Source organism: Crocodylus porosus, unplaced genomic scaffold (assembly GCF_001723895.1).
Source record: "Crocodylus porosus isolate Cpor-Errol unplaced genomic scaffold, CroPor_comp1, whole genome shotgun sequence".
In the NCBI taxonomy this organism is placed as follows: domain Eukaryota; kingdom Metazoa; phylum Chordata; order Crocodylia; family Crocodylidae; genus Crocodylus; species Crocodylus porosus.
The window spans coordinates 9,324,780-9,339,441 of record NW_017728929.1 but is presented as its reverse complement, the minus strand read 5'-3'; the positions used below and the strand labels follow the sequence as shown (position 1 = coordinate 9,339,441).

Sequence of the window (14,662 nt, the reverse complement as noted above, 5' to 3'; positions counted from 1 at the left end):
TTGAGCTATTTTATTAGTTGCCTATACAAGTTATCTCTTCCAACATGTAGTCTTCAAACAAACTGGCCCACACCAAACTGCTAGTTGCTTATTTAAAATGCTCAGCTAATTTAAGAGTTTTCACTGTGCTTGAAAGCATTTTTGTCCTGGATTCTTTGGTTCGTTGAAGTATGAAAAGAGGGACTAAGCTTATTTCTTAGTAATGTTTACACTGGTGGTAAGAAGTGGTTTTAGACAAGCCATAGTAACATTTTTTTTTCTCATTTCCTAAACCATCTCCTCCCCCTCCTCCTCCAATTCTAGGCCTTTCAGGGGACCATCCACAGCTGTCATCATTCACTTTGAAGAGTCAGCTGAGTTTGAATCCTGCAGTTCAAGTGAATTTGCACCCGGGTGGCCGGGGTCCATCTCCTCTTCTGAGCCCTGTCTTGAGTGATGCTGGTGGTGCCAAGGTAGAAGAGGACGAGGAAGCCAGATGTAAGGTAAGCACCACCAAGAATATAAGCAATGAGAGGATGTTTTCCAGTACAAAAAAGCATTCTTCTGTGATAACACATATGTATTTAATGTTAGAGTTTGTAGGACCTATTCCATGTAAGTAAGTTTGTTCTTGGGTCCTGGGATGGTTTTCTCTTGCTTCAGTGCATGTGTCTGGATGATCCACTTGTTTGTTGGAACCAAGCACATTACAGTCTGCCAGTAGGCATGTTCTGGTAACCCCAGCTTGTTCTAGAGGGCTCCAGAGCTATAGGGAAACACTGACTTTTGTGCCAGCAACAAGGAACATTGTTTCAGAACACATCTTGCTAGGTGCATTGCAGCATACCCTTGATGTGCATCTTAAAGATGGCTTTACTCTTGGAGGCCATCTCCTCATGGTCTGTCTTGCAACTGAGATCAGCTGGAATGCTCAGGCTGACTCTCTGGGTTTGCAAGGTGACATCTGGTAACAACTCGTTCTCAGTGGATGCCTGACAACTTTGGAAATTGCTGCACCGTGTGGTCACTTCAGCCTTGCCTGTGCTGAAGAATTACATTGTGTTAAATTAAACAACTTTGTCCTTGGCTGTCATTTTGCTGGATTGTCCAGGGCTCGTGTTAATTAAAAATGTCTTCTAATATGATCTAATCTTCCTGTGTAGACAACATTACAGAGCTTATATTTATATGGAGTTTGCAGCAAAATCTACTTATATTTTTACAGGAGGGGATTTTTGATCTTGGTCTTCAGTTATTTTGTGGGTTGGGGAATGATTCATGTTTTTGACATGATATCATCTTGCAGTTACTTTGAAATATGTCTTGAAATAGGCCTTTGTATATAAATGGAAATATAAGCAATAAGTGTACCATATATATATAATCATAATGGATCTCAGTTTGCTTCCACTTCAACCCCATATACCTCATTTTTAGAAATGTGGTATTTCAACAGTTTGAGTTTTCTTGGACTGAACCTCGTTTATAAGCCTTGGGGTGAATTTATGTTAACTGATTTGCAGCTCAGCCAATTTCTAAAGCTTCTAAAGCTTCAATTTCCCTTAAACAATATTTAAAATGAAACTAACCCAGGCTGAGTCCTTTGTGACAACCTACATTTCATACCAAACTTTTACAGCCTATTTATAAACACTTGGGAAATGGACAGTTACAATTGGGAACATTAGCAGATTATTAAGTGTGTCGATGCTGATGGTGCTGCTATAAATGTTATGTAAGTAACCAGAGCATAAATGTGTCAGTTAATTCATTTTTTATATGTAAGGTGTAGCTTTATCTTTTAAATTACAGTTTCATTTACTAAAATTAGATCACAGGACAAGTAAAGGTAAGACTTCCAAAATATTCCTCACAATCACAAAATACTTTCATTTAGTTTGACCATGTTCAGTTACCTTTAGTTTCTCAGATTTTTCTCATGGTGTGATGTGCTTGCAGTACTGTAAGTTTAACTCTTTTATGGCACTTGCACATGCACTCAGGACAAGGAGAGAGACCCTAAAGTGGGAGAAAAGAGTGGAAGTTTTGAGAGGGGTAACGGGGGTGATAGAGCACTGTGATCAGCAGCTGATAATTATGAAGGTGGAGGTATGCCTGAAACGTTTTGCCACCACAGCACTGAAATGTGAAGGGCACTAACTGAAGCTTGTTAGGCAATCAACAGTAATAGATGCCAGCATTGCTTTATTCACGGATAATTTTTTTAAGGCAACACAGATTTTAAAGACCTGTGTAGTAGAGTGTATGGAAATAAATGAAAAAAGATGATAAAATCAAGCAACCCCCCCTGAAAAGCAGGCTTTTAGTTTGGACGTATTGATAGCGGGGGAGGAAGCAACACACTTTTTTCCTGTTCCTATTGTACCTAGCTGTACAGTGGGGCCTTGACCTTTGGCATCCAGGCACTACTCCAAACAATAATGATAGAGGCCAAAGAGAGAAGTGGGGAAGAGAACAGACATAACTTGACATCATCAGTGGAGTGAGAAACTGCCTTTTATCAGAGTTCTCTGATGCAAGGGGCAGAGCTGAAGCTGCCAGACACAATTGGAAACCTGGAGGTGGGTGGTGCATGTAAATCTGCAGCATAAGGGAGGGAGACAGAGGATGAATGTCATATTTTTCATGCTTTTAAAGTGTTTCCAAACAGTGTTTGTTTTAACATCTTTTCAAGGAAAACATCTCCAATCTCCTTCTCCACTTCTGTCTTGCCCTCCCCTCCTCAACAGAATTTAGTACATTGTTTTTTTCATCTCTGTACATTTCCTCTCAATTGGATTCTGAACTGGCTATTGCTTGTGTACAGCTAATGGTTGTACAAATTAAATGGGTGATCTTTTCAACACCTCTATGCTAATGTACAAAGTGGAGCCTTGGAGTACTTATCTTACATTGCCTACCTTGTCTGAAGGTTGTTTGTTTGTTTTTTTTGCCTTCCCTTTATTGTATCCCCATTTATATTCAAACAAGCAAAATATCCATAGCAGGGAGGCTCCCCTCAAACTGTTTTTGCTTTCTGCCATCCTCTCCTGTTAGTGAAGGGTCTTACAGCAAATTCCTAGGATCTCCAGGGATATGCTTTCAGTTCCCAAGCATCATCATGCTGCAGTTGGTGTACAGAGACTTTTGAGAACTTGATTCACTTCACTGCCTTTCTGCTGTCCATGCTATTATATTATCTTCATCAGAACGTTAGATTTCTCTTTCCCTTTTCCTGACAGAAGTTGAGACAGCCGCTGACTTTTAAATGGTAGAAAAGCTAACAGTGCAGGGAGTTATTTCTATCAGTGCTGACCCTGGGCCTTGAGGTCATTTGTGAAGTATGCTGATAGAGGACTTTTTTCCCAAGACTGCTAGTTTTTGTGACATTGTGATCCAGATACAAAACTTAGCTAGAAAGCAAGAGAAAGCATCTCTCTCAATTTTTACAATGCAGAGTACTTCTTATCCTTTAAGCAATCCCATAGCCTCTGCATAGTTGGCCCCCACTTCTGTTTTTTAGTATTTATTAGGAATATCTTGTGATATCTGTAAGCATTACTGAATCCACTGTATGTCTGAGGCTACAGAGGTCCAGCACTTGGGGCATAAAACACTGGAGTATTAATTAATCCAAGAGGTATTGTAGTATTTGCCTCAGTGCCTGTTTTGGTGGCTGCTGGGATGTTTTCTTTAGGCCAGGGCTGCAGACTATCTTTGCATTTATTTTTTTCTGGCATAAACTACTTTTTTCCCCCCTGATTCAGCAGTAGTTGAAGGTGTTGGCAGTCTCACTTCCACACTCTAATTGTCATATCACTTTTCACTACTTTGTGTGCAGGGACATTTTTTGCCAGGAAAACATATAGCTGCATTGCTCTTTTCCTGAAAGGAATGGTGATCCCAAAGAAGAAACTTGCAGATGCATTGTGTGAGCCTCTTGTTTCCTCCTTAGGAACAAAGATCTAATAAAAAAATCTTTCATGAAAGTACTCCATAGAGCAGTCTGTTCTGAGTTCAGAGAACTCTCATCATCTTAGGTAATCCACAAAAAATTCAACTGGAAGAAGACCTAGCTGTGCTCTTGAAACTCATCTTGTGCACTACTTCTGCACAGCAATTGTTGCTAAGGTCAACACACAGGGGCTCAATTAGGACTAATGTGAGACAAACCAAGAGGGGGGCATTTTGGAAGGTCACAGGAACTGAAGGGTGGCAATGAAAGGTGATGAGGCAATGGGGAGAGAGAACACACTTGGGAAATGCAAGGTGTTTAATGAGACATGTCTGTTCCTAAAGTTAGTGTGCAGGCAAACAATGAATCAAGCATGAACTTAAGAAAACAGCTTAAATTGTGTGAAAAAGGAAGCATTCAAGTAGCCAATCAAGTTAGGAAAAAGGCAGAAAGAACAAAAGCAATAGGAATATATGAAAGGACATGGAAATAAATATGATAAGATCTAGAAATGTAATATATCTCATCCAGTGCACCAAATGCCCAGATGGAAAATACATAGGAGAGACCAAACAACTGTGCACCAGAATGAATGCACACCAGAAATCTATCAAAGACAGGAATACCCAGTTACTGGTGGGGGCACATTTCTCACAAGAAAACCACTCTCTCTCCAATCTCTCAGTCCTGATCCTCAAAGGAAACTTACAAAATGCTTCCGAGAGACGAACCTATGAACTCCACTTCATCAAACTCTTGAAAAGTAAAAATCATGGATTAAATATAGACATTGGATTTATGACACGTTATAACCTGCCTGACATCTGACTCCCCAGGTACCTCTCCACTATTCATCCCCCTCCTCTCCCCCCCACCCACCCTGTCTCCCACCCATTGACTCACTCTACATCTTCAATGACTGCTTGTCTTGTATGCATACCAGCCCAGCCTCTGGCTTCTTTACTTTTCATTCCATCCAGGAAAAGCACACACCAACTGCTGAAACTTCCTTAGCCTGATGAATGGTTTTTAAACTGGAAAGCTTGCTTAATAATTGTTTTCCAACTTTTTAAGTTGGTCTAATAAAAGATATCAGATTCACCCAAAGAACCTTGTCTGCCTATGTCCTTAGACCAGCACGGCTATAACCTACACCCCTGGAAATAAATATAACATTCTTCAACTGGTTGAAAAATGTGCAGTCGGAAATAACAAAGTTTCTGAAAGAGGAGACTTCTAAAGACTAAAGTCAAGATCTACACAGATCAGGTTAAGCTTTCTAACTCCCAGAGTAAACTGTCTCCTTTTTGGAATTCTGAAGAAATCTATGTAACGCGTATGGAAACAAGGAAAGCATAGTGGGCTTGGATATAGCACCTCATTTTGTGAAATCACATCCGGCAGATTGAGAGAATAAGACGTTTTTAGTAGTTTTGAGTTATTATTGGAGGTTTTTTTTATTTGAAGCATACAGTGTACATCATTTTGTGCATAGTACTAACATCTTCAATGCTGTTCATTGATCTCATTGGTGATATAGACTTGGCATTTGTATATCCCAAAGAACCTCTCCCACATATTTAATTCAATTTACAACTTTTTAATTCCAGTTGTATCACATCCCTGATCTTTGGTCTTGTTCTTCCAAGAACAAATGCTCGTTCAGAATTAGCTTCATATCAGCTAAATACTTCATAGTGGTAGAAGAACTATGACCTACCAAATGAGGACAAGTGGATTTTTAAAAATGACTCAATACATGATCGAGGTTATACAGATGAAAAGACAAAACAGGTTATTTGTAAAGTAAAATCTCCCTATGTACAAGGATCAATATAAAAAGATTTTAAGACCATTGATCCCACTCACCTAAGAATAACAGACAGTGAACTGAAACAGTTATGTTAATAGTTTGGATTTGCTTTAGTGTTTTCATGTCTCATTTTACTTGTTCTTCCCTCTTTTGTTTTCTAACGGCCCATCCTCTGCACGTGCACTGTTTTCCTTTATTACCTACTTATCCCAGGTTTCTTCCTTTCCATTGTGACCATAAGGCTTCAAACAGAATGGATGAATCAAATGCATACAGGTGGCAGTGCATTCAGCCCTTCACTAAACTCCAATTGGAAGGTGGATGTGCATACATGACAATCATAGGACTTTCCTGTTCTGGGACAAACACAGACACAACTTGTCCTGGGACAAATTCAACATGTGTTCCTAGCCTAAAAAAGACTGAAAAATCCTCCTGGTACAGGAGAAAGAAGATCTTGAAAAAGGAGAGAAAAGGCATCTTAAGAACCACCAGAAAATGGAATCGGTGGCTAGAAGGGACTCATGGTAGCTGGTAGATGAGATGAGAGACAACTTGTGGGAGACTATGCTGAGCAGAGAGCAGCATCAGAGGAACATGGAGCAGGGACAAACCATCCCAATGTGCAGGAAGACTAGCAAGTATGGCAGAAGACCAGCTTGGCTTAGCAAGGAGCTCTTCAGTAAACTAAGTCACAAAAAGGAAGCTTATAAGAAGTGGAAATTTGGATAAGTAAGTAGGGAGGAGTGTAAGAGCATTGCTTGGGCATGCAGGGATGAAGTCAGAATTGCCAAAGCACAGTTGGAGTTGCAGCTAACAAGGGATATGAAGGGTAACAAGAAGGGTTACATAAGTATTTTGGTAGGAAGAGGAGGATCAGGGGAAGTGTGGGTCCCTTACTGAATGGGGGAGGCAAACTTGCGACAGAGGATGCAGAAAAGGCTGAAGCGCTCAATGCCTTTTTTACCTCCATCTTCACAGGTAAGGTCAGCTGCCATACTACTGCACTGGGCAGGTCAGCAGCCCTCCATTGTGAAAGAATAGGTTAGATACTACTTAGAAAAGCTGGATGTGTACAAGTCCATGGGGCCAGAAAAAGAAGGATCCAAGGAACTACAGACCAATTGTCCTTACCTCGGTCCCTGGAAAAATCATGGAGCAGGTCCTCAAGGAGTCCAGTTCTAAAGCACTTGGAGGAGAAGGTGATTAGCAACAATCAGCATGGATTCACCAAGGGCAAGTCATGCCTGACCAACCTGATTGCCTTTTGTGATGAGGTGACTGGCTCTGTGGATGTGGGGAGACCAATGGATGTGGTATACCTTGACATTAGCAAGGATTTTGATAAGGTCTCCCACAACATTCTCACAGGCAAGGTAAGGAAGGATGGGCTAGATGAATGAACTGTAAGGTGGAAAGAAAACTGGCTGGAGCATTGGGCTCGGAGGGTAGTAATCAATGGCTCGATGTCTAGTTGGCAGCCGGTATCAAGTGGAGTGCCCCAGGGCTCAGTCCTGGGGCTGGTTTTGTTCAGTGTGTTCATCAATGACCTGGAAAATGGCATAGAGTGTGCCTTCAGCAAGTTTGCAGATGACACCAAGCATGGAGGAGTACTAGACATGGTGGAGGGTAGGGCTAGGATTCAAACTGACCTAGACAAATTGGAGGATTGGGCTAAAAGAAATTCTATGAGTCCTGCACAAAGTCCTGCACTTAAGACAGAATAAACCCATGCTGGGGACTGAAAATAACCATGCTGGGGGTTCTTCAGAAAAAGACCTGAGGGTTACAGTGGACAAGCTGAATATGAGCCAGCAGTATGCCCTTGTTGACAAGAAGGCTTAACAGTATAGTGGGCTGCATCCGTAGAAGTGTTGCCAGCAGGTCAAAGGAAGTGATTATTCCTCTTTATTCAGTGCTGCTGAGGCCACATCTGGAGTACTGTGTTCAGTTTTGGGCCCTCCACTATAGAAAGGAGGTGGGGAAATTGGAGAGAGTCCAGCAGAGGGCAACAAAAAATGATGATGGGGCCAGTGGACACTTGTGAGGAAAAACTGGGGGAACTGCGTTTATTTAGTCCAGAGAAGAGACTGAGGGGATTTAATAACATCCTTCAACTACCTGATGTGGGGTTTGAAGAGGAGGGAGCTAGGGCTGTTCTTAGTGATGGCAGATGACAGAACAAGGAGCAACAGTCTCAAGTTGCAGAAAGGGAAGTTTAGGTTAGGTTAGATATTAGGAAAAATGTTCTTACTAGAAGGGTAGTAAAACACTGGAACAAGTTACCCAGAGAAGAGGTGGAAGCTCCATCCTTGGAGGTTTTTAAGACCTGGCTAGACAAAGGCTTGGCTGGGATGATCTAGTTGGGGATGATCCTGCTTTGAGCAGGCATTGGACTAGATGACCTCCTGAGGTCCTTTTCAACCCTAATTTTCTGTGATTCTAATGTAGCTGTCTGAAAGGCAGGACTGACAGAGTGGCTGCTGTACAGAATCTCCTGGGCCAGCAGTACCATTGCTACGGAGTTGTAAAGGCATCCTAGTACTATCATTTTTCCTAGTATTGCTGCTATTGCCTTGATCACCTTGGGTGCATGCATTGCTGACACCACCTAGCAATTGTTGAAGTGTCCTTGCATATTCCGAGCTTGTGATGAACAAGCCAAAGGTGTTTAAGGTACCCAGTGACTTTGCTTTTTTCTGCCATTATTTTTTTTTATCTAAAGCTTACTTCTATAAGCCCATAACCCGAAGTGTGTGCTACAAGGTAATGAACACTCAAAGCTGGAGTGATGGCTGAAATGGAGCATTTCCAGCATGGAGTTTACTAGTAATTCAAAATGGGAAATACAGGTTTGTCTTGCTTTATGTGGGTTTTGTGTGTGCAAATTTGCTCTTATGCAATGACCCTTTTTATACCAAAAATGTTGTTATATGCAAGGTAAATTCACTCTTATACGATCAGTGTAGTGGAAGCCCACTGTCAGCTACTTTGTGTGCTGCGTTGTGAGAGTAACATGCACCAAAATGTAGTCTCGTGTGTAGATCTGTGCTTCTTGCTTGTCTGCGACACGTGTTTCTGTAGTTGCCATCCCCATTATTGTAACATTCACCACCACCCTGGGCTTGTGTGTACTGTCTGCTGTTGGCGAGTACCAAAATTGTCTTGTAAAAGTGGTAGAAATGGGTCTGGGGGTCACTACAATTGAGGTCTTGGAAAATATCCCTATTTTTTACATTGTATAGTGGGTTCCCTTTATGCAAATTCGAGTTATACACTGTTTTCCAGGAATACATGTACAGCATAAAGTGAGGGAAACCTGTAATGAAGATGATAGTGGCTTACATAAAACTCTATTTTGTCTCTCTTAACAGCAGTTATTCTAGCATTGTGTAAGCTATACTTCTAATAAAGCCACCATCAAGATAGCATGCATTGTCCATCCTGTTTGTTAACAGAATATTTTAGAAATGGGAAAAGTACAACACAAGAGAGTCAGCAAGATAAAAGAACTGAGAGATCTTAATCTTCAGAAAGGTTAGAGAAACTATTTGGCATCCTTTAAAAGGAGGCTGTTGAAGGCAGGGAGCTCCAATGAAGTTAGGGTTTTGGAAAGAATAGGAAAGCTATAATTAAGGTTTTTCAGAAAAAAGTCATTTATGAGACTAACCCAAAAGGGATGCAGATATTTGAAGTAAAGCTAAAGATGGTCTAGATTCTGACAGCTTCCTCAGTAGCTCAGTAACAGTGCCAACTCTTCTGTATCACTTCTGGATTAATAGTAATAAAACGTGTATTGTGTACCATCCAAGAAGGCCTCTTTATGCGCCTTGTGTCTGTCTGTAACAAATGCCAGTACTGAAATTGTTGTGACATGTACAGTAATATGTGGAACTTGTCTACTTTTTAGTGCCTTTGCTTTAATAACTCTAGGATTTCCTAAGGACTCCATGCCCCTTGCTGCTTTTTGAAACCAACAGAATTAATTGTAATGAAGTTGATTGAAGCAATAGGAAAGATACCATTTTTAATGGATGGAGTTTTTCCTCTCTTTCCTGATATATATATAGAAAGGGGAAAAATCATTTTTAATACTGTAATACCATTGAAAAGAATAAATAAATAAAGGCAAGCTGATGTTATATGGGCATAGTTCTGTTTCTTTCAGTGGAGCTGCTCTAGTTCTTGTTAGTTGAACATTTGGCCCAAAACATAGGAACTGTAAGGTGAGTTAAGGACAAAGTGATGCCATAACTTGAACTGTGATCAGACCCCTAACATTACTTAAGAATTTTTTTAATAATGTGGGTGTTTAAGCCAACTCAGACATTTGGTTTCTTGCAACCACAGAAAAATCTGTTTTCACCATTTCTTTCCTTTTCTGCCCTCAGTGCCTATTCTCCTTTCTCTCTCTCTCTGTCTCTCTCTCCCTCCCTCTTTCTCTCTCTGTCCTTGCAGTAACTCTGAAAAATTGGAGATAGCTGACACTGAATACAGTGAAATGCAGGATTATATAAATACAGTGATTTGTTTCAGGATTTTTTTTTATACTGGATGAATGAGATTCACAAAACAGAAAGCAACTCTTCCTAAGTAAAAATGAGATGACTCTTCCACATCATGTTATTAAAAGAGTGGGATTTTTGTTGTTTCCCTCACAAACAACTCTGATCAATTCTGTCTTGGCAATTTATCTACTTAACCTAGGGCTATGTAGTGCATCTGTTTTCTTAGAGCAAATGGTATTGCAATGATAGGGTTGATTGGGAGAAAAGGCCTGGGGTCTCACATCTGTTCCTCATTAAAACTCCAGATGGACAAAGCAGTTTACCACAATAGTGGCCCCAGAGCAACCAAGCAATTAATTTGATTGTTGTGGCTTCCTAGCTAATTAGGTTCACCTTTGAGAAATTTGCATAAAGGAACTGTAAATAGAAATGGACTGGTTCTAAAACTAGTAAAAAGATCATTCATTGTTAAGTCTGTCATACTTAAATTTAAATGAGTCTAATAAAATGTCAGAAGTGGAATAATAGCCCTCTGTTTTTGTAAAATGCTTGGAGATTTTGGAATTAAAAGTTCTTTTTAAAATCAAAGTACTTTAAAAATGTATTTTAGAGTATCTTATTTTAAGATCAGGAAATAATTTACAATCAATTCAGTGTTTGTTTGGGAACCTTGTACTAAACATACTACCAGTCCTTTGAAAATCAAATGTTCTGGCCAGGAATCAACAGGTGAAGAATGTGATTACTCAAACTGTCTCAACATAGAGCTGTAATAACTGGTTACAAATTGGTTTGTGGTTGATCATAAGAAATGTGTATTTTTAGTTTAGTTGTGATTGGTTGCTTTTTTTTCTTTCAGCGATATCCAACAGACAAGGCATACTTCATAGCCAAAGAGATTCTTGCTACAGAACGGACATATTTGAAAGATCTAGAAGTTATAACAGTAGTAAGCATTTAAAATTTCTTTAATATTCTTCTTCCTTGGACCAAGTTTTTAAACATTGACCTGAAAAAACAAGAAGTCTTTACTAGTACTAGAAAAAGTACCACAGAAGAAAGTTCTGTGGTAAAAGATAATGCTTGGGCCACATGTAGATACTGTATCTTTTGTCACATAAACCATCATGCATGAGTGCAGATATTCTCAATGGAACTCTTATTACTGATGGTTCTATTAACCATCCCATGTATAAACTGTATTTTTTTCTCCTAGGTAAGTACTTTATTTCCAAGAGTCATGAACTCAGGATATGTTTCTTGAGCAGTTCTGCATTCTATCCATGGCTTTCAAGAACAGATAGAAAACATCAGGGCATGAATTAATCCTTTATAGGTATCATAGTATCATAGCAGTTAGGGTCGGAAGAGACCTAAACAGATCATCAGGTCTGACTCCCTGCCCCAGGCAGGAATGGGTGCCAGGATCATATCACCCCAGCCAAATATTTGTCCAGCCTCCTCTTGAAGACCCCCAAGGTAGGAGAAAGCACCACCTCCCTTGGGAGCCCATTCCAGAGCCTGGCAGCCCTAATCGTAAAGTAATGTCTCCTGATGTCCAGCCTGAACCTTCTCTAATGATTTGTGGCCGTTATTCCTAGTAACCCTGGGTGGTGCCCGAAGGAACAGAGCCTCCCCCAGTTCCCACTGGTCCCCCCTGGTGAGTTTGTAAACAGACACCAGATCCCCTCTCAGCTTTCTCTTGTGGAGGCTGAATAGGTTCAGGCCCTTTAGCCTCTCTTTGTAGCCTCTTGTGTAGGCCTCACAACAAACACTGGTTACAGACAGTGCTGATAATGATATCAGTATTTGTTGTGAGGCCTACATATTTGCTGAGCATCTAGGCTGTGAGTGCAGATGATGCATTCAAAGGAAAATTGAAGAGGCCCACGATCACATGATTGTAAAAGAGGCATCTAAAATTAATCTAGTAAGTCCATATTCAGGTCCCCTTAGAAATGACAGTACTTTCAATAGTGCAGAACACTCAACAGACTTCCACTGATTTGGAAATGCATGACTTGTCTAAAGACCCACTTTTTCTTTAATTACTCCAGTGTGTTTCTGTAAATCATTCTCATTCAGATACAGTGTCTGTGATCACTAAGGGATCTGTGTCTTCTATAGGGATTTTTTGTGGAATAGTTCAGTAATGTCATGTGACTTAAGTCCTTTCATTTGTAAAGCTCTAGAATTCAAATAATAACTATAAAACACTTGGCACCTCTGAGATACAAGATGCTCTCACCTGCCTATGGGAAGACTGGGAAATGAATGTTAAGGAAGCAATACATAAAACAAATAAAACTGTCTCTAAGTACTGAACAACCCAAAACATGTTGCAAGCTTTCTGAAAGAATCATTTGTATGTGTTGAAACAAAAGCAGTTATACCCTACTACATATGGGAACGTACCAGGGTCATGTAATCTTCTATGAGAGTGGAGCCATCACAGTGTATTTCATATTGGTGGTGTAGACCAGTGATTTGCTTCAAAATGTTTAAAGTTTGGCAAGGATAGAAATTGTATTTGTTCCTCTCTGACCTCTTTCCTGACTGCTTCTCCTCCCTTTTTGTGTATGTGGACCCTCCCCCTCCAGTTTTAAATTATATTGGTATTAGCTAATCAGTATAACTTCTGTGTCTGTTCTCTGCTGTGCTGGCATAAGTAGGTATAAGTGCTGATATAAACCGATATAAATATACCATTGTTATTTTAAAACTATTTTGTTCAAACTTAAACTTACACTGATTTAGCTCACTTATGTTGATGTAAGAGCAGGAAGACCTTCCCCGATACCTCCCTCTTAAAAGCAATTTAAAGTTATGCCTGTCCACATCCCCCCTCCACATCCTGCCTCTCCATCTCTTCAAGAGCAGAAATCCAAATGATACCTATTAATTTCTATTAACACCTTTTTATCCTTCCTTCTCCAGTGGTTTCGCAGTGCAGTCATCAAAGAGAATGCCATGCCAGAATGTTTAATGACATTGCTCTTCTCCAACATAGATCCAATTTATGAGTTTCAACGAAGTTTTCTGAAAGAGATTGAGCAGCGACTAGTGCTGTGGTAAGTAATAGTAGCAAGGTGTTTCCTTGGGGAATCCTTGGAGATCTTATGCAGCTGAAAACTGTACAGGATCCTCTTACTTTATACAGCCATATTTTTCAAGGCTGCTTAAAAGGAATAAGTGAAAAAAGTGTGTATAAAAATATGAAGTATGAAAGGAGGAAGAAAAAACAAACATGTCATATTTTTGAAAGGCCACATTTCAAGCATGAATGTGTCTTCAGTGCACCCTATTTGTCCATATTAATTTGATACATTTATACCTAACCCAGTTTGCTTACATATTTATTTATTCTTCATGCACAGGTTTTGCAGTGCAACCTGTTGTTCTCTGTTCCAAAGATTTCACCCTATTTATCTAGTCCTAATAAAATAAATTAATAAATAAATAGACCTAGAAAAGAAGGGAAAGGCAAAAGGAATAGGATGTGCTCTTTGAAATGCTTTGTTTTATGTTAAGTTAATGCATCTCAAGGCAAAGTATCTGGAAATTCACATTTCTCTAAGTAAGATTCATCAGTAAAACTGCTGTTTTTTTGTGGCATAGTTTATTTCTGATTTCAGAGAAGGGATTTCTGGGGCATTAACCTTTGTCTTACTTTCTTATGGCATGAGATATAATGTGCTGGAATCCAGTTAAGCATTCAAAGGCTCTCTTTGTTTTTTGTTGTGTTTATGGAATTTAATCAACTTAGTGATTTTTTCTGCCTTTATAGTGCCAAATCAAATCGTTCCTCAATAGACCTCAAATTTCATGACCTGCCTGTTCTGTTTCAGCTTGCAAAGGCACAACTATCATGACCAAATAGTTTTTGAAGGTCCCAGACTTCCAAAACATTGGACAAAGGAGGAGTACACCTCCCTGACCCGAGCTTGTAGGGATTTGGTGAGGAAGGCTAAAGCAGCACTGGAGCTTAGATTAGCTTCTGGGATTAAGGATAACAAAAAGTCTTTTCAAGTATATAGGTAGCAAGAAGAAGTCTCGGGGTAGCATTGGACCCCTACGAGGCAGGGCAGGGCAGGGCAGTTGGTGACAGACGCACGAAAGAAGGCAGAACTCTTCAACAAGTTCTTTGCCTCCATGTTCCTGTCTGCTGACAATGGGGTGCTCTTGAGTGATAGCGTAGAGAGACCCGGGAAGGATGCGAGTCCCCCGACTGTTAGTTCAGACCTAGTTAAGGACTACCTGGAGGGCTTAGATGTGTCCAAGTTGGCGGGCCCGGATGACCTTTATCCCCGGGTGCTGAGGGAATTGGCTGGTGTCGTTGTGAAGCCATTGGCACAGCTGTTCAAGGCCTCCTGGTGCTCGGGCCAAGTCCCTGAGGACTGGAAAAGG

At 40.3% G+C, this 14,662-nt stretch overlaps 1 protein-coding gene across 4 annotated transcripts in view; it reads left to right on the top strand.

Annotated features, from left to right (window-relative positions):
* The window catches only part of FARP2 (FERM, ARH/RhoGEF and pleckstrin domain protein 2), a 145,504-nt gene that overhangs the window by 106,100 nt on the left and 24,742 nt on the right, over nt 1-14,662 (top strand). For all 4 annotated transcript variants that reach the window (XM_019543011.1, XM_019543010.1, XM_019543012.1 and 1 more), the window contains exons 13-15: nt 298-482; nt 11,115-11,204; nt 13,193-13,326. In XM_019543011.1, coding sequence (XP_019398556.1) covers nt 298-482; nt 11,115-11,204; nt 13,193-13,326 — 409 coding nt within the window. The remainder of the gene's footprint in view (nt 1-297; nt 483-11,114; nt 11,205-13,192; nt 13,327-14,662) is intronic.